At 40.7% G+C, this 19,551-nt stretch overlaps 2 protein-coding genes across 2 annotated transcripts in view; both read right to left on the bottom strand.

Moving 5' to 3' along the window:
* ttn.2 (titin, tandem duplicate 2) overlaps positions 1 to 19,551 on the bottom strand; it is a 177,615-nt gene that overhangs the window by 121,473 nt on the left and 36,591 nt on the right. Inside the window, exons 44-64 of the mRNA XM_076264287.1 lie at positions 9,029 to 12,838; positions 8,107 to 8,385; positions 7,386 to 7,949; positions 6,792 to 7,073; positions 6,405 to 6,683; positions 6,038 to 6,319; positions 5,655 to 5,933; positions 5,271 to 5,558; positions 4,878 to 5,156; positions 4,498 to 4,779; positions 4,117 to 4,395; positions 3,721 to 3,999; positions 3,326 to 3,604; positions 2,928 to 3,215; positions 2,474 to 2,752; positions 2,092 to 2,373; positions 1,721 to 1,996; positions 1,358 to 1,636; positions 892 to 1,170; positions 500 to 787; positions 111 to 389 (exon numbers count right to left, since the gene is read on the bottom strand). Coding sequence (XP_076120402.1) covers positions 111 to 389; positions 500 to 787; positions 892 to 1,170; positions 1,358 to 1,636; positions 1,721 to 1,996; positions 2,092 to 2,373; positions 2,474 to 2,752; positions 2,928 to 3,215; positions 3,326 to 3,604; positions 3,721 to 3,999; positions 4,117 to 4,395; positions 4,498 to 4,779; positions 4,878 to 5,156; positions 5,271 to 5,558; positions 5,655 to 5,933; positions 6,038 to 6,319; positions 6,405 to 6,683; positions 6,792 to 7,073; positions 7,386 to 7,949; positions 8,107 to 8,385; positions 9,029 to 12,838 — 9,711 coding nt within the window. The remainder of the gene's footprint in view (positions 1 to 110; positions 390 to 499; positions 788 to 891; positions 1,171 to 1,357; positions 1,637 to 1,720; positions 1,997 to 2,091; positions 2,374 to 2,473; positions 2,753 to 2,927; positions 3,216 to 3,325; positions 3,605 to 3,720; positions 4,000 to 4,116; positions 4,396 to 4,497; positions 4,780 to 4,877; positions 5,157 to 5,270; positions 5,559 to 5,654; positions 5,934 to 6,037; positions 6,320 to 6,404; positions 6,684 to 6,791; positions 7,074 to 7,385; positions 7,950 to 8,106; positions 8,386 to 9,028; positions 12,839 to 19,551) is intronic.
* LOC143100801 (uncharacterized) lies at positions 13,370 to 18,629 on the bottom strand. The gene has a single exon (XM_076264314.1). It carries the CDS (start codon positions 18,190 to 18,192, stop codon positions 13,735 to 13,737), a length of 4,458 nt encoding a protein of 1,485 aa, XP_076120429.1. The 5' UTR covers positions 18,193 to 18,629; the 3' UTR covers positions 13,370 to 13,734.

Here is a 19,551-nt window from a genome sequence, read left to right as displayed (position 1 = left end):
AATGCACGGTGACTCATGACCACAAAAGCAAATGTGACAATGAAGCAGTTGTGAAAATGGGATGGTGGGACTGTGTTTAGTTACAAGTCTCAGAAAGAGCAAAGTCCAACCTTTGACAAGTAAATTAGCGGTACACTTCACAGTACCAGCATCGTTGCTAACTTGGCAAGAGTAAGTTCCACTTTGTGAAACGCCAACAGATAAAAGATCTATGAAGCACGATAAGCCCTCCAGTCCAGTAAAGCACGATGGTCCGGTTATCAGCTCCGTGTCCTCCTTAAACCATTTCACAGTAAAAGGAGGGGTTCCTTTGAAGGTGCTCTTAAACCGAACTGTAGTGCTTGGAACAACTGCCTGAGATTCTGGCATCAGCACAAAGCTTGGAGGCTCTATAATACATATGAAGGGAGAATATATATGAATATAGACCTTTGCTGAACTGGCAACAACTGTTTTGGTCTTTTTAAATATCAGCTCAATACAATTATACTTAACTGACCTTTCACCCTTAGCACTGCACTGCATTCACAGCTTCCTGCTTTGTTTGTAAGTTTGCAAGTGTATGCCCCAGTGTCTGCCTTCTCTAAGTGCTCAATCTCCAAGGAGGCACTATTGTCCTCATGGACAATTTTATGCTTTGTTCTCCCAGAAAGTTTATTTCCATCTTTTATCCAGTCCACAGTGATTGGGAGGGATCCAGATATTTTGCAGCCAATGTGCACAGAGGAACCCAAAATCTCCTCCATATCAGTTAGCGGTTTTATGAAGGAAGGAGGAATAACTTGATCTGGTACCGAGATTGGGAGATTGAAAATGTGAGTTACACCCTCTAATAACTATTCCAAATTTAGATATATAAAAAAACTTGTTAAACAACATTAAAGTACTGACCTACTACAACCAATTCAACCTTGCATGTAGCAACATTAATGTGATTTGCAACCTCAAAGATATACTGTCCTTTATCTTCTTTCTGGACAGACTGAATTTTAAGACTGCTGATATTGTTCATAAAGCTGAGGATGTGCTGTCTGCTAGGGACCAGCTCCTTCCCATCTTTAGTCCATTTCACTTTGAGCTCAGGAGTGCCTGTAACTTTGCAGTCGAAGCTGACTGGGTCACCAACAGTGACATTAATAACCACTGGCTTTTCAATAATCTGTGGGGGCTCTAAAAAGGCATAAATATAGAAATGTGAATAAAGTCGTCCAACAACTGTAAAGTATTATTTTCTAATAATATAATTATAAATGTATATGTTAAATAATACTGTTGTGTGCACTACAATGGTACAGTAGGATCAAGATCACTAATTAGTGATTCTTAGAAAGACGGAAATGTATACAAAAAGACAAACCTTGCACCAGAAGGGTTGCAAAGCATTTCTCCTGTCCTGCTTCATTCACAGCTTGACAAGTGTACCTTCCACTGTGACAAGACTCACAGACTGGAATTCTCAGAATAGCCACACTGCCATCAAACATCTTTTCAAACTTTGGATCCTCCAAGATCCACTCTTCATCTTTTTGCCACTGTACACTCAAGGGGGCAGATCCCTTTACAACACACTTCAACTCTGCCACTTTCCCAAGGACAGTGGCAACATTTTGAATCTTCTCTACAAATGATGGTGGTTCTAATAAGAAAGAAGACGGATCAGTAAAATAGTCGTGCCTATAATGTCTAATGCAATTTGGAATTGAATAACATGTCTACAGACCTTTCATGCTAAGCTCTGCTCGACAAGAGCAACTTCCCACTTCATTTGCCACTGTGCACTGATATTCACCAACATCTAAAGTGTCACATTTCTGGATTTCAAGATATAGCAACCCATTTTTCTTTAATATGTGCTTTGAGCTCGGTTTGATCTCCTTTGAGTCCTTGAGCCAAGTAATCTCAAAAGGAGCAGTCCCAGTAACCTGACACTCAAAGGATGTATTTGCACCATTCACAACCTCAACAGGTGTTAATGGCTTGATAAATGCTGGTGGCTCTGCAACCAACAAAGAAAGAACAGTAAGATCACTTGTCCTGTTTAAATGCAAATTGATAAAATTGCAAAAAAGTGACTCAATCCAAACATCTAACCTTTTACTTTAAACTCCATGCTACAGCTCTCACTGCCAGCTTCGTTGCGTGCCTCACAGTAGTAAACTCCACTGTCTTTGATTTCAGAACCAATGATCTCAAGCTTTGCCAGAGAATTGGAGAAGTCCATTTTATATTTATTACTTGGATTTAACTCATTTCCATCTTTAAACCAATAGATATCTATTTCAGGAGTTCCAATAACCTGGCATTCAAACACAACATGCTGGCCAGGTCTTACAACAGTCACCCCTTCAGGCTTTCGTGTAAATTTCGGAGGTTCTAAAAGGTAAAATCAACAAATCCAATTAATACACTTGTGTCCTAAAGCGGAGTATAAATATAGTAAAACAAAAATAAAGTGATAAAAAGGGAAAACAACCTTTCACAAAAAGAGACGCCTGGCATTTGTCTGAGCCAACATCATTGCTGATTTCACAGACATAATCCCCAGAGTCTGAGGTCTTGGCAAAGAAGAGCTCCAAAGAAGTGAAGGAATCATCTTTTTGAATGGCACAATCCACTCCTGTTGTGATCTCCTTGTTGGACTTAAACCATTTGATGGTCAGGGGTGGAGTGCCAGCAATGAGTACACTGAACTTCACCTTTGAACCAGGGATTACCTCCACAGACTCAGGCTTTTCAATAATTGAAGGGGGCTCTGTATAAAAATACCAAAGCATTTTGAAATGTAAGTATGACCTTACTGTTTACAGTTTGGTCTCAATTATTATTCTTAAAAGGAAACTGAGGCTGTGCTATTTTTTTGCAGATAGTGCACAGTAAGTATACACTGTCCTCATTGTTGTATAATACAAGAGATAAAAATATCAAACCTTTGACTCTCAAAATGCCTGAACACTGATCACTGCCTGCTTTGTTTTCAGCAATGCAGGTATAAGTGCCACTGTCACGACTATCGAGGCGAGTGATTTCCAGAGAAGCAGCATTTTCAAAAAATATGCATTTGTGCTTCTCATCAGCCTCTACTTCCTTATTGCCTTTGTACCAGTGCACAGTAATGGGCAAAGAGCCAGAGACAAGACACTCCAACTGTGCAAAAGATCCTTTAATGCTTTCCATTTCTTTAAGCTTCCTTGTGAATGATGGCTTGATTATTTGATCTGTCAAAGAGCAAGTACAAGACTAAGAAATCATACATTTAGGACACCCTACTATGCAAGCATAAAGACAACATATGACAATAAGAAAATACACCTCCAGATGAACTAACCTAGAACTGTGATGGCAGCATCACAAGTGCCACTTCCAACATTGTTGGAAATTTCAAACATGTATTCTCCACTGTCACTCATTTCAGTGGATAAAATCTTTAAGGTTGAGCTCTTGTCAGTGCTTTGTACTTTGTATTTTTTGCCTGTTGCCAACTCTTTTCCATTTTTACTCCATTTGGCAGCCAGGGGTTTCGTCCCTGAAAACCTGCACTCAAGAGTAGCAGGATCTCCTGCTGTGACGCTGATAGACTTAGCTGGCTCTGTGATATTTGCTGGTTCTAGAAATTAACAGCAAATCCATGGTTATCAATTATTGACTGCAATGCACAATTATATACTGTGTAAAGATAACAAACACATCCAGAAATGTTGGTGTGTGAGAATGTAAACTAACCTTTTACGACTAATGTTGCAGTGCATTTCTGACTTCCAGCTTCATTCTGTGCCTGACAAGTATACTTGCCACTGTGTTTCAACTGAACACTGCTTATATATAAGACTGCTGTTCTGTTTTCAAATGAAATCTGTACATGCTCAGAATCTTTGACCTCGAGATCATCCTTCATCCAGCTCACAGTAATGGGCAAAGACCCTTTTAGTGAACACTGCATAGTAATCTTGTTGCCAAGAACAGCATTCATGTTTTCAATCTTCTGGACGAATGATGGTGGTTCTAACAAGAGAAAAATCAGTGGAAATATTCTAATCAGCACACATGGAATAGAATTCCCCTCAAAGATAATATATGTAAGTAATGAGCAGAGATAACCTATTCATCCAGCTAACCAACCTTTAAGAGAAATCTGGAAATCACAAGATGATTTCCCTACATCATTTGCAACTGTGCACTGATATTTTCCCACATCGCTGCCATCAACTTTAAGAATCTGTAGAGTTGCAATGTCGTTCTTCAGACTCATGATGTGTCTCCTGTCATTCCTGATCTGTTTAGAATCTTTGAAGAATGACATCTCAAATGGAGCTGAGCCTGAGATCAACCCCTCTAGCACAACATCGGAACCTTTGATAACCTCCTTGGTTTCAAAGCACCGAACAAATGCTGGCGGTTCTAAGAAAAAGAAGTCCACAACACCTGATTACAAAACCTGCTCTAAAATAAATGTATCTTTAGAGAATCTTGATGTGATCACAGAGGGTATAACAAACACACCTTTGACAGTGATCATACAGCTGCAACGATCACTACCAGCATCATTCGATGCCATGCATATATAGCTGCTACTATCATCAATGTCGCAATTGACCATCTTGAGGCTAGCAATTGAGTCGACAAATGTAATTTGATATTTCTCACTGGAGCTGATTTCAGTGTCATTCTTAAGCCACTTAATATTGATAGGAGGGCTGCCAGTTACTTTGCATTCTAAAGTTACATGGTTTCCAATCATTAAAAGTATTGTGGAGTCGAGCTTCGTCACAAACTTTGGAGGTTCTACAGAAAAAAGAAAAGAGATTGACAGACATTTTAAAGCTGCGCATCAACACACATCTAAAGCTTGCACACAATGAGAATTAAGAGAGGATGGGCACCTTTGACGAACAAGACCGTGGTGCAAACCACTTTCCCGGCATCGTTAGACACTTGGCAAGTGTATTTTGCCGAGTCAGAGGGCTTCACAGAGTGAAGCTCCAGTGTGTTTGAGGAGGTCTCTTTCTTGATGAAGCATGTGCCTCCTGTTAGAATCTCCTTTTCTTCTCTGAACCATTTCACATTGAATGGAGCCGTTCCAGAGTAAACAGACTTAAAAACAACTGTAGATCCTGGGATGACATCTTGAGATTCTGGTTTGGTTGTGAAGACTGGGGGCTCTACATTACATTTGAAAAAGAAAGATGATTTATCACTCAATAACAACCTATACATTATGAGATTAATATAATGTCAGCACATACTGTTAGAAACAGTATGACTGTCTCCCTAACCTTTCACTTGCATGGTCCCACTTGTTTCAGCTTTTCCGGCAGAATTATTTGCCTGGCACTTATATGCCCCAGCATCAACTGTCTCTAAACGTAATATTTTTAGTGATGCTGTACTTTCTTTAAATTCAATCTGGTATTTCATCCCTGATGTGATCTCTTTTCCTTCTTTGAACCAAGATACAGTCATGGGCTGAGACCCAGACACTTTGCATTCCATAGTAACATCACCTCCAACATTTCCATCAACCTTTTTAAGCATTTTTGTGAAGGAAGGTGGTATGATGCGATCTGCTCAGATGGACAGAAAGAAGTTAGTTAAGGAAAGTCGCACCAATCAAATGCAATATAATAAAAGATAGTAAATTATGGGAGCAGAAAACTAACCTAGCACAGTTACAGCAAAGGAGCATTCATCTTTTCCAACACGGTTAGACACCTCCATTTTGTATTCACAGCTGTCACCTCTTTCAGCTGAGAGAATTTTTAATGTGGCTACATTGTCTTTTAGCGTAATTTTGTATTTCCGGCCTGACGTCATTTCTTTTCCATCTTTAAACCACTTCACTTTAAGGTCTGGGCTCCCTGAGATTGTAGACTCCAGAGTGGCAGAGTCTCCAACAGTGACACTGATAGATGGTGGTCTGTCAATAATTCTAGCTGGTTCTAAAATAGAATACAAACACTTACAGTGTGTTCAACATTTGTAACACTGAATAAATAAACTGAATTAAATGAAATTCAACTAAATGCAATTGTCAAAGTCAAACCTTGAACAGATAATGTGGCTTCAGATTTATGTTGGCCAGCGTCATTTTCTGCCTGGCAGGTATATTTACCACTGTGAGTTGTGGCTACAGTGGTAATGACCAATAAAGCAATGTTGTTTTCAAATGTGATTTTGACATTGGGATCAATCTCTGTCAGCAACTCAGAGTCCTTTAGCCATTTCACAGCAATGGGGGCAGAGCCCTTTACAGTGCCCTGCAGTTTAACAGCACTGCCCAAAACTGCTGTTGTGTTTTCAACTTTCTTTACAAATGATGGTGGCTCTGTGTTGAAATAAAACATGTCAGTTGATAGGACAAAACTATAATGTCGAACATCATGAAACTGAGTTATGGAAACCTTACTAACCTTTCAACTTAGCAACTGTTTTTGTGATGATTTTACCTACATCGTTTGCTATACAGCACTGATAATCACCCACATCTGCACTTTCAAAAGAACGGATCTCCAAAGAAGCACAATAATCTTTTGAGATGACACTGTGCTTCTTGTCAGTGCTCACTGGTTTCTTGTTCTTTAACCAGTTGATTTCAAATGGTGCAGTGCCAGTAACTTCACATTCAAATTGGACAGTGGTTCCCTTGACCACGTCTAGCATTTTTAACTCTTTTTTGAAGCAAGGAGGTTCTATGAACAAAGATCAGATAACATTTAAGCCTTCATGAATCTGACAAAAACTCGTTGAAAAAGCATCATGCACAATGCCATATAATGCTTCTATTGCTAACAACAAACCTTTGACTGTCACATGAGAGCTACAGCTCTCACAGCCAGCCTCATTCAACACTTCACAAGTGTAATTTCCACTGTCTGACTCCACAAGATCATTAATCTCCAGTGTGGCTTTGCCATCAGCAAAAGTGATTTTATGCTTGTCTGAAGTGCTGAGCTGTTTGTCGTCAAGAAACCATGTTACATGGAGCTCAGGTGACCCTTTGACGGTGCACTGCAAGCGTGCAGATGCACCTCGTTTCCACAGAATTTTTGGTTCAAGCCTCTTAAGAAATGTTGGAGGTTCTGACGTTGATAGAAGAAGAAAAGAGATTTGGGAAAAAAAGAAAGTGAAAAAGAAGAAAGGGAATGAAAAATCAAAAGAAATGCAAAAAATAAAGACAAAAGAGAAAGAATATAGGTGCAGACAGTTGGAGAGAAGAAAAAAACAATATTAATCATCAATGCATACAGCTCAAAGGCATACGCCTGAAGCAGCAGCAGCATGAAAATATTATTGTCTAACAAAAAGAAGAAAAATTATTCTTAAGAAGGAAATGCAGATTTTTACAGAAAAAATGCTGCATTTTTCATTCATTTTACCTACAAGAATCTTACCTTGTACAGTTACCACAGATGAACATTCACTGCTTCCTGCATCATTTGCTGCAGTGCAGGCATATTTGCCAGTATCTTTAAGTTTGGCTTTTGGGATTTCAAGACTGGCTGTTTTGTCTTCAAAAGAGAGTTTACAATCGATGGTGTTGTGAATCTTTTTGCCATCTTTCATCCAGGCAATACTGACTCCTGTGTCTTCATTCACCTGACACTCAAGACGCAGTAGATTACCCACTGCTACTGAGATGGCTTTAAAAGTCTTTACAAAGCTGGGTTTGTCAATTACCTTCAGCTCTGTGCAACACGTATCTGTCCCAACACTGTTTGATGCTTTGCACAGATACATACCCTGATCATTCTGTTCAAGTTTGCTAATCAGAAGAGTGTATTTGTTCTTATCAGAGGATATTTTATAATGCTCATCAGCTGAAATGGCAATGTTGTCTTTATGCCATAAAACATTCATTGGAGTAGAACCATTGACTACACATTGGAATTTTGCCTGTTTGCCCACAAACAGTTTCATAGGATCAGGCTTTGTAACAAATTCTGGTGGGAAGACTTCTAGAAAAAGAACCAGAGTACAGAACAACCGCATCAAATATTCTTACTGTACAAATAATATCTTGTATATCACAGTCTGATCATCCAATTATTTAGACTAAACCCTCCCTGTTCATGAATGTAGATATGACATTTTACACAGATGCATTCATCTTACCAGTCACGTTGAGGCAAGCAGAGCAGCTGTCACTTCCATGCTGGTTAGAAGCTTTGCAGGTATATTCAGCCGTGTCCACCTTGGCTGGGTTGAGAATCTCCAAAGAGGAAATGGTGCCACGGCTGATGATCCTGAACTTCTCACTTTGTCTGATCTCAGAGCCAGACTTGTACCACTTGAAAGTGACATTTGGTGCATCTTCAATCTCGCACTCAAATTTGGCATTGGCGCCGATGTTGACTTCCAGTGGATGGGCTTTGTGCCTGAAAACAGGTGGTACTACACCATATAGAGAGAGGAAAAGCTTATTAGTAACTGACATTAAGTAATAACATGTCTTAAAATCATACATGAAAAAAAAACATGAAGAGATGAATAGAAGGTATGCAAATACAAATGATCCAGGAGTGACTGTAAAGGAAAATGATGACTATGGTTAGAGGAAGAAAAAATACTGATCTCATGAAAGATGAAACGATAATGAGAAAAGTAAGGCATGCAAAAGAAGTTGGTGGCAACCCATGACGATTGGTCACTGGGGGGAAATGCAGAGTGATATGGGTTTATTTCTCAAAGATGACAAGATATTCCTCAACGTGAATGAGAGGAACATGAGGATGGGAAGTGAAGAAGAAATGACTCGAGAGTGATGCTGAATCATGCTTCAGGGCTTCAGCTCCAAGTGGAGAGGAGTGCAGCATTGATGGGGTGCGAGGAAGTGAAAGTGGAATGAAAATAGGGAGATAATTAAGAGTGATTCTTCCAATGGAAGATGGAAGACTGGGAGGTGCTCTATTAGTCATCATAGGATGATATCATGGTTTATGTATTTATATATTTATATTTTACTATATACAGAAACTGAAGAATGAACGAGTGAAAAGTTAGTTATGGCAAGGTGACATAGTTCCCATTGTCCAACCTCTTAAGACAACTGTGAGTCTTGAGGATGTTGTAGTCTTGCCGCCTTCATTCTCTGCCTCACAGACATACTCTCCTTCATGCTTCTCCTTGATTACTTTGTCGATCACTAGTGTGTATGTGTTATGTTGCTTGGAACACTTGAACTCTTTGCCAGATTTAATAATTTTTCCCTTGAACAGCCAATTGACATTTTTAACGAATTTTACAGACACTGTAAAAGTGGCTGTGCCTTTTTCCTCCACTGTAACATCTTCCAGTTCTGTTTCAAATATCGGGGGGTATTTGCCAACCTTTTCAGTAGTTTTGGTTGTTGTAATGGTTTCCTCTATCAGAAAACCCTCAATTTTTTCCTTTTTAATGTGGATATCTACTGACTGCTCAACAGGCACTGGTGCAAAGGGAACATCTGTAGTAATAGCAGCTGCACCAACATCTCTCTCACGGCCCGACACTGTCACAGATCTGCTTTCCTGAGTAGAAATATCTACGGATTTTTCCATTTCTATTTTTGATTCAGTGGTCATCTGTACCATGGCTCTTTTTGACTCTTGCACAATAGTTTGCTCCTGTGCTGTTACTGTCTGGAAGGAAGCTTTGGTTTCAGTTCTCAGTGCGGCAGACTGTGTCTTAGGCGCTGCCAAATCTGACACATTCTCACTCGTCTGCACTGTTTGCACCATGGATGAGAGCATTTCTTTTGAAGAGGCGCTCGTAACCTGCAATCTCTGAGGCCTATCGATTTGCATCGTGCCAGGCTGTTCAGATGTCAGGACCTGCTGCTCTCTATAGACTATGGAGTAGAAAGCAGCCTTAAGCTCACTTTTCAGATCTGCAGTTTGGGGATAGCCACCCTCAAAGGCAATTGTGATTTCAATAGGTGCACCTGTTGTTGTGATTAGGTATGTGTACATCGCATACTTTGGCTCTCTACGTATCTTAACCTCTTGTACTTCTACGACTGCTAAACTCTGCACAACATCTGCCAGTATCAGAGGTTGATCTTGTGCAACAGCAGACTGTAAAGCACTCTTCAACTGATGCCTGACATCCAAGGTAAATGATTTTGGTGCTTGGATCACAAAAGTGAGCTCTTTCGGAAGGGTTTGGCTCTCTCTAGATTCTGACACCATAAAGGCACTTTTGCTCTGCTTAACTACAGTTGCTGTTGTTGTCTCAGATTTAGAGATTTCTTTAGACTGCTCTCCAGTCAAGATGTGTTTCTCATCCATAATGATAGACTGTCTGACAGACTGGCCCTCCTGAATTTGGACTGCAAAATCTTGTTCTGCTGCCTCAAGAGCCACACTGCTCTCAGTTGAGACTGCTCTCTCCTCTATTGTGATGGATTCCAAAGGTAATTTTGGTTCCACTTCAGTCTTACTTGTGAATTTCTCAACTGACCCCAAATCATCTGTGTGGCCCTCTTCTAAATCTTGCCTGTCAGACACAGAAGTAACATGTACAATATTCCAGCGGTCTTCCTTCTGGACTAATGCGCGTTGTTGTTTCATATCAGTCGAGAAAGGCGTTTCCTTTGGCAGTTGCATAGGATCGGAGACAACCTGAAGAATACTCTGAGGCTTTGGCTCTATTTTATGCTCAGACTGAACACCTGTTACAGATGTGTCAAGGGTTTTGTAGTAATCTGCTGTAAGCTCCCTCTTTTCCTCAGTTGTAACTGCATTTTTACGAGCTTTCTCCTGCCTCTGTGCTGCCACCTGCTGGTCTGGTTTCTCAAAAGATATCATTCCCTCTTTGGTCAGGGCACTTTCTAACTGAGTAGACTGAAGGTGCAAGGTCCCAAGGGGTTCTTTCTGAGGCTGCAGAGTCAATGAGGTCTTCTCTGATGAAAACTGTGCAGAGTCCTCACAAGTGACGGTTCTCTGCTCATCTGTAGATACTGAGTGGAGCAGGGTGGGACTCTTCCTAACATCTGCCTTTTCCTCAGCTGGTCTCTCACAGGTAAAACGACCCTCTGAGGGCAAACTACCTTGATCACTAATCAGCTGTAGGTGCAAGACTTGCTCTTGTTCCCTCTCTGAGTGCACTGATACAGCGCTGTCTAAACCAGGAAGTTCACCCATGCGCTCTGCTGAAAGCTCACGCTTTTCTTCTGCTGTAAGAGCAGTCTTAAGTGCCTTATCTTTGGTGGTGTGAGCCACCTCTTCCCCTGGTCTCGATATGATAAATATTTCCTCTTTTGATAATGTCTGTTTAGTCTCACTTACTGAAAGTATAACAGGTTTTGGCTGTTCTTTTTTCACAGAAGATTGCATAGCTGAATCTGAAGTGGCTAATTCTGCAGAGTGGCCCTCAGTGATTTCTTGATTCCCTGTTGATATAGCAGAATACAGAATTTTCACACCTTCTTTGACTTTGTAGCTTTTCTCAACTTGTGGTGTTGGAATTGTCTGTGATTTCTCTTTCATAATTGAAAGTGTGGTCTCAACCTGATGACTACTGATAGGGTGTTTTGGTTCACGAGTTGACTCCATCTTTTCCTCTTCTCTCTTAGCTAAAGGTCCAGCTTTTACAATGGTGAAAGGTGTTATGTTTTCAGATATTGCAGACATCAACTTTGAGGGCTGTTCCCTTGCCATTTCTAGCTCTGTGATCTCAGGGCTTTTGATGCGTTCAGAGTGCTGCTCTGTGAACCCTTGATTTTCCTCAACGGCAGATGTTAGGGCAGCCGTGTGAAGCTGTTTCACTGGAGTCGCAACTGCTGGCTGTGGCCGAGGGGGACCCATGGTCACTCTCTCTTGCACCTCATGAGACTCCAAGACTGCAGCCTGGTGGGTTACCTGCTCTCTATGAATGGTGGCAGCAGAAATATCTACCTCCCTTAAGGTGTCTACCTGTTCACTGGTGTCAACCTGTCTATCCTCAGTGCCAATGGTGTAAATCATTTGACGTCCTGCTTGCTCTTTAGTCTCGCCTGGGATGTTAACCATGTATAGACGGGACTCAGTTGCCTGTTCGGTCATCGAAACTTTGTAGCCTTTCTGCTTCTGGGTGACTACCTTTTCTTTGTGGCGGGATATGGAAGCAGTCTCACGGAAGACAATCAGTTCAGCACTGCTGGAAGCTTCTCCAGAAGAATTGGATGCTTTGCATGTGTAGAGCCCACTGTCTTGCTGATGAAGGCCAGTCATTCTCATTATTCCTGAGCCATCAGGGTTGTAGACTATGGTGATACGGTTACTTGATTGAATTTGGTAACTACCTTTAAACCACTGAACTACAGGGGGTGGTGATCCGCTAACTTTAAACTGAAATTTTGCTTCGCCCCCTTCTGCACATTGCACTGATTCAATCTGTGTGGTGAAACACGGAGGCTGGCCAGGTACCTTGAACATTTGTTCAACCCACCTCTCTGCATGTGTAACATCACTTACATTTACGTTAAGGGTGGTTGTGCAAGTTGACTTGCCAAATTTGTTAGTTGCAACACAAGAGTATTCTCCTTCATATTCCTTCTTAACCCCAGAGATAATCAATGTGTACTCATCTCTATTTTCTATGAATGTGTAGACAGAGGATGATATAATGATTCTGCCATTATGAAACCACTGAACTTTTGGTTTAGGGAAAGCAGAAATGTTGACAGTCAATCGAGCTGTGTCTCCTGTTGTGACAGCAACAGGAGCAAGTTGGGTAATAAAAATGGGCTTTTCTTTTTTCTTTTCAATAGAACTTGAGTACATTTTTTGCTCTGACTTGAGTTCAAGTGTTTTAGATTTTTCAGGCAATTGGAGGGAAGTTCTGTAGGATTCTTCTTCTTCAGTCGTCACAGTCAGGCTAGAAAACTCTGCGCAAAAATAATGGGGTGAAAGATTTACTTACATAAATACAAAGAAGACTTGAATTACCAGTTTAAGAGTTGACATATAATGTCTTAACAGGAAATCATGAAACATTTCAGGCTGACAAGACTGTTTTCCATATTTATGTTTATTTTTATTTCTTCTCAACAACAGTACAGACTGAATGACATTTGCACTGTAACCACTGTCACCATTGTACTTTAAAATCCAAAATAACACAGACTATTACTACTCAGGTATGGTGTATATGATCATGAGAAAATCAATTCATTACACATATACCATTTTATAAAAATCATGCCCATTTTCAAGTAAACAGTATCATCTTTTCAAGACATTTTATTGGTTGGGCCACGAAGCACACTCATTCCAAAGACAGATCTCGTAAGGTTCAGCAAGCATTATTTCCCAATACTGGGATTTATTTCTATTTTTATATGCCCAAAAAGTATATTGATGCTTTATTTTATTATATTATTATTATTATTATTATTATTATTATTATTATTTATACAGTTTTATATATGTATTGCTTCATTCCATTATAACTATGTGTAAACAACTATTTGACCTAAAACAGAACCAACCAACAAACAGAAAATACAAAAATGATACTACACAAAAACTTACAGAAAAGTGAAGTGAAACTAGAGATTCAGCAGCAACTACTTGAGTACTCATTTCATTGTATTTGTCATGGCCCAGACCACAAGGAACCTTAAATAAGCTTTGCATATTGCTCAAATGAAACTATACATAAATTAACAATAATTTACATATTTAATACATACCAAAAAAAAAAAATTACAAACCCCCAAAAGGTTAAATTAACTCATAACATTCCTTGTAGAACCACAAACAAGTTGCACAGTAAAAGTTTTTAAAAAACTTTCAGTATAGAGGTTGTTTCAGTACAACCAGCTTGGTTTTGAATTACACATTTAAATTCACCTGCATCTGCTTGCGCAACATTTGTGATAAGCAAATTGAAGTGGCCTGATGCTTTCTCCTGTATGATGTATCTGGCATTTGTAACTGGGACGCCATCTTTAAACCACTCTGCAGTTGGGTTTGGCTTACCACTCACTAAACACTGAAGCATTACAGGTGTTCCCATGGCAGCTGTTACATTCTGTAGGGGTATAATACATTTTGGGGGCATTTCAGTGACCTGGAAGTGGAAACTACAAGTGTTTGTGGACTTGCCTTTAAATTCAATCTTATCATCTTTAGAGGGCTCAGCAAAAACGTCAAAGTTGATACTGACAAATTTTTCACCCTGTTCACTGGTCTCGTCATCAGTCATGGCTACCAGCCTAACAGCCTTTTGAGACTCATCACCCTCTTGCTGGAATTCAAACTCCAGCTCTATCTCTGATGTTTGTTCACCGTCAAACGAAGTGTTTCCAACTACAAAATCAAACTTCTGAGGTTGAACCTTAGCACTACCTAATGATACAGCAGTTAACTCTCTTCCTCTTGCTTTCCCTGAGAACATTTGAGGATTCATAACCAGAAGAGAGGCCCTGCAAAGAGTTTCCCCAACTACATTAATGGCTCGACATGTATACACCCCACTGTCATGAGCGTTCACTTTCACTATCTTCAGGAAGTGATTGTCACCATCTGATGAGTGAATATACTTCTTGTTATCATGAGGGATCTTTGAGTTACCTTTGTACCATGAGACTATTGGTGATGGGATTCCCATCAAAGAACACTCAAACACAACAGTTGTGTTTTCCGGTGTCTCCATATCACAGATTGGATTAATAAAACGTGGTGGCATTTCTGTCACTTCAAATGCTATTTTCAACTCATCACTTTCCTGTGATATGAAGTCAACAGCTCCTTCCTCATACATACTGGGAAGAACATCAAGTGACACTATCATGCTTTTGTTGTCTGCTGTATATTCTGGAATTGTGATAATCTTCACCTGTTTCTCAAATTCCTTCACTTCATTTTCATCTAGCTCTACCTCAAGCAATATCTCCTGTGGGGAAGGCGATCTAGATGGATCCTCATCCTCCTCTACATCAAACTCAATTACATGTTGATGAGTAACAGCTGGAGGTGGTGGCATGAGTCGTGCTTCTTGAGATATCACCACAACAAGGGCAACACTTTTTGCCTCACCAACATAATTAACTGCAGAACATATGTATTCCCCTTGATCCGCTTTTGTCATGTTGGAAATTTCGAGAGATATATTGTCACCATCTCTTTCTATTTTAATTCTGTCATCTGGCAGAAGTTGTGTTTTGTTTCTGAACCATTTCACCTCAGGAGAGGGCAATCCAAAAACTTCAGCGCAAAAGTGGAGTGTTTCTGTTTCATACAGTCTCCTTTTAGTGAGTGGCTTAAGGAAGGCTGGAGGAATTCCTTGGACTTTTTCTTGAAGTGTCCCTATGAGAGAGCTACGTCCTTCAGGGATGATATTTGAATCGTCTATTGTGAACATTGGTGGTGTAGTTTCTATACCTTCATCATCAGATCTCAAGAATTTAGTAGGAGAGAAAGATGAATCACTGTATCCTGTTGGAGGCCTTTTCAATTCAAGCGGAGAATATGGATATTGAGGGGGTGTCATGAAGCCTCCAGAAGTATCTGAAGGTGTTTGCAATGATTCAGGGGACTTGGGATGCTGGGAGATTTCAGTAGAAGAAGCAGGTGTATAGAAGCGTTCAACATCTACAACGTCCTCACTAAATGTACTGCCCATTTCAATGGACATTTCTGATTCAGGTGACATAGGTCTTGCCCACTCAGGAGGGGGGTTGTAGTAGTCATAGACAGCACTGAAGGTGACCTCTTCCTCCACCAATGCGCTTACCCCTGAAGTAATAGGTTTAGCCTCCTTCCTTTGAACATCACTGGCTTGAACAGCACTGTGTTGCTGTGCACCCTCTGATATGAGATAGGTCGCTACAGATGCAGCTATGTCTGCCTGCCTTTCATCCCCTTTGCTTTGCACCATTTGGGACACTTTACTTTCAGTGACAGCATGGCCCTGTTTTTCCTGCATGTCTACAGACTGGGATTCCATCTCAAGATGACTTTTGCCTGGTCTCACGAAAACCCCTGTGCCTTTGCCGTCAAGACTTTCCATTATACCCTCTACACTTTTCACAGTGGTAACTCCTTGTTGCAAATTGCTGGCTGTGGCCATTACTGCTTGTGGTCTTAAAAGTGTAGGTGACTGCTGTACTTCAGTTACATTCGATAAAGAAACAAAATGATGTTCGTCACTGGATGCGTGAAATGCAGCTCCCTCTAGTGAGCTTTCTAGTATTTCCTGTGCTGTATTTTTCTTGTCTTTGGAAGAAACAGTCTTAGTGATGTCAACCACGGCACTTGAAGGAGAGACCTTGTCTTCTTCTTTCACAGACCCTGCCTTTAACTCAACAGGACTGGTCTGGGATGGTTTTTCTGAAACATCTGCCTCCATATTGGCTGCAAACCTTGTCTGAATTTGCTTAGGTTCAATTGCAACTGCTGGAATATCCTCAATTGGGAACTGTGACTCAGTTTGTGTTCTAGTTTCCTCAGGAAGAGTGGCTGAAGATATTGGTGTCTCAAATGCCTGTTTTAGTTTTGAAACTTTCACATCTGCACTAGATGCTTGTAATCCACAACCAGTTATAATAGGAGCTTGTTGTGATAATGCCTGCTTAGTAACTTTGGCTTTAGCAGAACCTTCTTGGATATTCTGAAATTCCTCCTGGACTTTTTCACTCACTATTTTTGTCACTTGCATAGGACCAGCTAAGGTCTTTGTTTTTACAGTATCAGAAATTTCAGGAGTTGTACGGCTGACAACTGACAGTTCTGTCGTGTCTGCAAAATTGAGAGGTGAGAATCGAGAATCCAAGGAATCAAATGATACATCAGCAACACTATCCACCTGGCCAACTTTATTACTTGCACTACACCTGTATGTTCCTACATCTGAATAATCAAAATGTTTGATATACAGCCGATATATGTTGTCCTGCTCTTCAAATGTGTACTTTCCCACACTCAAGTCCAAGCACAAGTCATCATGAAACCATGTAGCAGCAGGAGCTGGGTCACCAGCTATAATGCATTCAAGCACAGCAGTCTGTCCCTCAGTGCAGCTGATGTTTTCTAGTTCTCTGACCACATTAGGGGTCTCACCCGCCACATCGAATGAAAAGGTGAATTTGTGTTTCACAGTTTGAGCAGTCTCATCAACAGGAGACTCTGAGGCCTTCTCAGTAGGCTCATAGGTTTCTTCTTTATCTTCCTCCCTCATCTCTGGCACTGGTGTTGGAGCAGTGATCCTAATCTCAACGGGTGAGGAGTGAAGAGAAGAGTCGGAGGTACGTGATAGATGCACAACAGTCTGCGGGACCTGTAGGGTGGATTTCCCATTCTTACTTGTATCCATGTAAGATTCTAGCTCTTCCTCAAACATTTGCTCCTCACTTAGTTCTGAAACATCTGTGACTTTGACTTCCTGTGGTGTGACTGGCAAAGTTGTTGGCTGGTCACAATCACTCACTTGCAGTGTGCAGGAGCAACTTGATTTTCCATATTCATTAGATATAACACAAGCAAATTTGCCCTCGTGGTCTGAGGTAGGGTAGTATATTGTCAATGTTGTTTCATTTGTTTTAACACGTATATCATAATCAGGATCTCTAATTATTGGTTGATCATCTTTGAGCCAAGAAACCCTTGGCTCATGGTCTCCTCTGAATTGGCATTTAAATTCAGTCATCTCACCTTTCCTTACTTGCATGGACACTAATTTCTTTGTGAAAACAGGTGCAGTGTCCTTTTCAATACATGACATAGCTTCTCCTGAGAGTGGTGTGCTTTGATCTTCCCCAAGGGGTTTCTGGGTTGACATTTCCTCCCCTGGCAACATAGCTTGATGTGTGGGACTCATTTTCTGTTTATTATTCTCTACAAATCCAGTCCTCTCTTCAACCATTCTGTGACTAAATTCACTATGGGTAGAGTCTGCATGCTGTGTTGGTGATCGCCTTGCCAGATTTGTAGGAGAGGGACTTTTTTGTTGTAGTGTAGGTTCAGCGCTGGCACCTACCAGACCTAAGTCTTCCTCTGTCCTTTTGATTTGGGTTTGTGATTGTTCAACCGTAGACCAGTTAGACTCCAAATCAACAGGTTCATCTTGTTCAGAAAGAATATCCTGTTGCCATTTTAATATACGTTTAGCTGACGCTTCTTCCTCACTCACAAGGTAGTCACTCTCAGTTTGAACCTTTTCATTATTTTCATGGGATATGGCTCCCTGCTCAAGTTGTGACAAAGAAGCACCAGCTTGATAATCTCCAACAAGGAACATTTCTTTTGCCGTTTTACCTGAACTCACAGGTATACTTGGAGCTGGCTGTGTAGCTGAAGCTTGAGTTGTCTTTTGTAAAGTAGTATGGTGCTCCTCAGTTTCAACCCATTCAGGTCTGACGCCTACAGCTCCATGCTGTTCAGTCAAAACACCATGCTGCCATTTTATGATTCTTTCAGTCAAGGCCTCCTCCTCATTCACAAACTCTTCAGTCTTACTTGTAAGTTCACTGATATTTTCTCTAGACAGCTGAAGCTCACCTCGCGATAACAACTCACCTCGTTTTCTGTCCTTTCCAGGGGACCTTGTTACATTTTTTAATGGTGATGATTCTTTTGCCACCTCTTTTCCAGCCAAATACTGCTCTGGTCTCTTTACCTGAGAATCTATTTCTGTGGACTTGCCTGATATTGTGTGCTGTTGATCATGTTGAACATCTTCTTGCCATTTTCTATGTAATTCACCTTCTAAAGTCTGCTTTTGAATTCCTTCAGCAGAAATACCTCCCTGTTGAAGTTCTCCTGATTTAAATGCATTTTCTGTACTAGCTTGTGTCTGTTCAACCATGTGCTGATGACCATACGGCACATCTTCTTGTCGGATTCGAGGTCTGACAGCCGGATATTCATCCTGTTGTTGAGCCATTGGCAAAGTCTTTTCTTGAATATCCTCTGCAGAAATATCTCTCTTAGTTACTTGTGTTTCTGTCATTTTCTTGCTATGTCTGTCTGCTCTGTCTGCAACAGCCCCTTCCTGTTCAGTTAAAACATCGTGTTGCCATTTCATAATCCGATCAGTAAGTGCCTCCTCTTCACTCACCATCTGTTCACTCTTGGTTGTGAGCTCTGAAATATTTTCTCTTGAAAGGTGCAACTCACTTTGGGCTAAGTGTTCACTTCGCTTTCGCTCTCTTCCAGGGGATCTTGATAACTTCTTTTCAGGAGATGTTTCTTTCACTGCTTCTCTTCCAGCTAAATACACCTCAGATCTTTTAGCCTGAGAATCAAATTCCTTAGACCTGCCTGGCACTGTGTCATATTGCACATCTTCTTCCCATTTTCTATGTCTGACAACTCGGTATTCATCCTCATGTTCAGCCACCTCACTTTCCAAAGTCTTTTCATGATGACCATCTCCAGAAATAGTTCCCTGTCCAAGTTGTTGTTCAGACATTCTCTGGCTCTCCTTCTCTGTCACAGTTTCACTTAGGAACTTTTCTTTCATTGATTTGACTGCCATAGTTCTGGCTGATTCTGTATATGCAACATCCTCTCTCAAGATTTTGGTTTCTTTAGCTGCATAATTTTTCTTTGCAGACTCTCCTGCTTCGAGCCATTCCAAAACATATGGCTCTTTCTC

Source organism: Alosa pseudoharengus, unplaced genomic scaffold (assembly GCF_046254945.1).
Source record: "Alosa pseudoharengus isolate Yale_2024_CS ecotype anadromous, Long Island Sound unplaced genomic scaffold, YU_APseudo_1.1 YU_APseudo_1.1_scf_3, whole genome shotgun sequence".
NCBI lineage: Eukaryota > Metazoa > Chordata > Actinopteri > Clupeiformes > Clupeidae > Alosa > Alosa pseudoharengus.
This window is presented reverse-complemented; position numbering and strand designations above follow the sequence as displayed.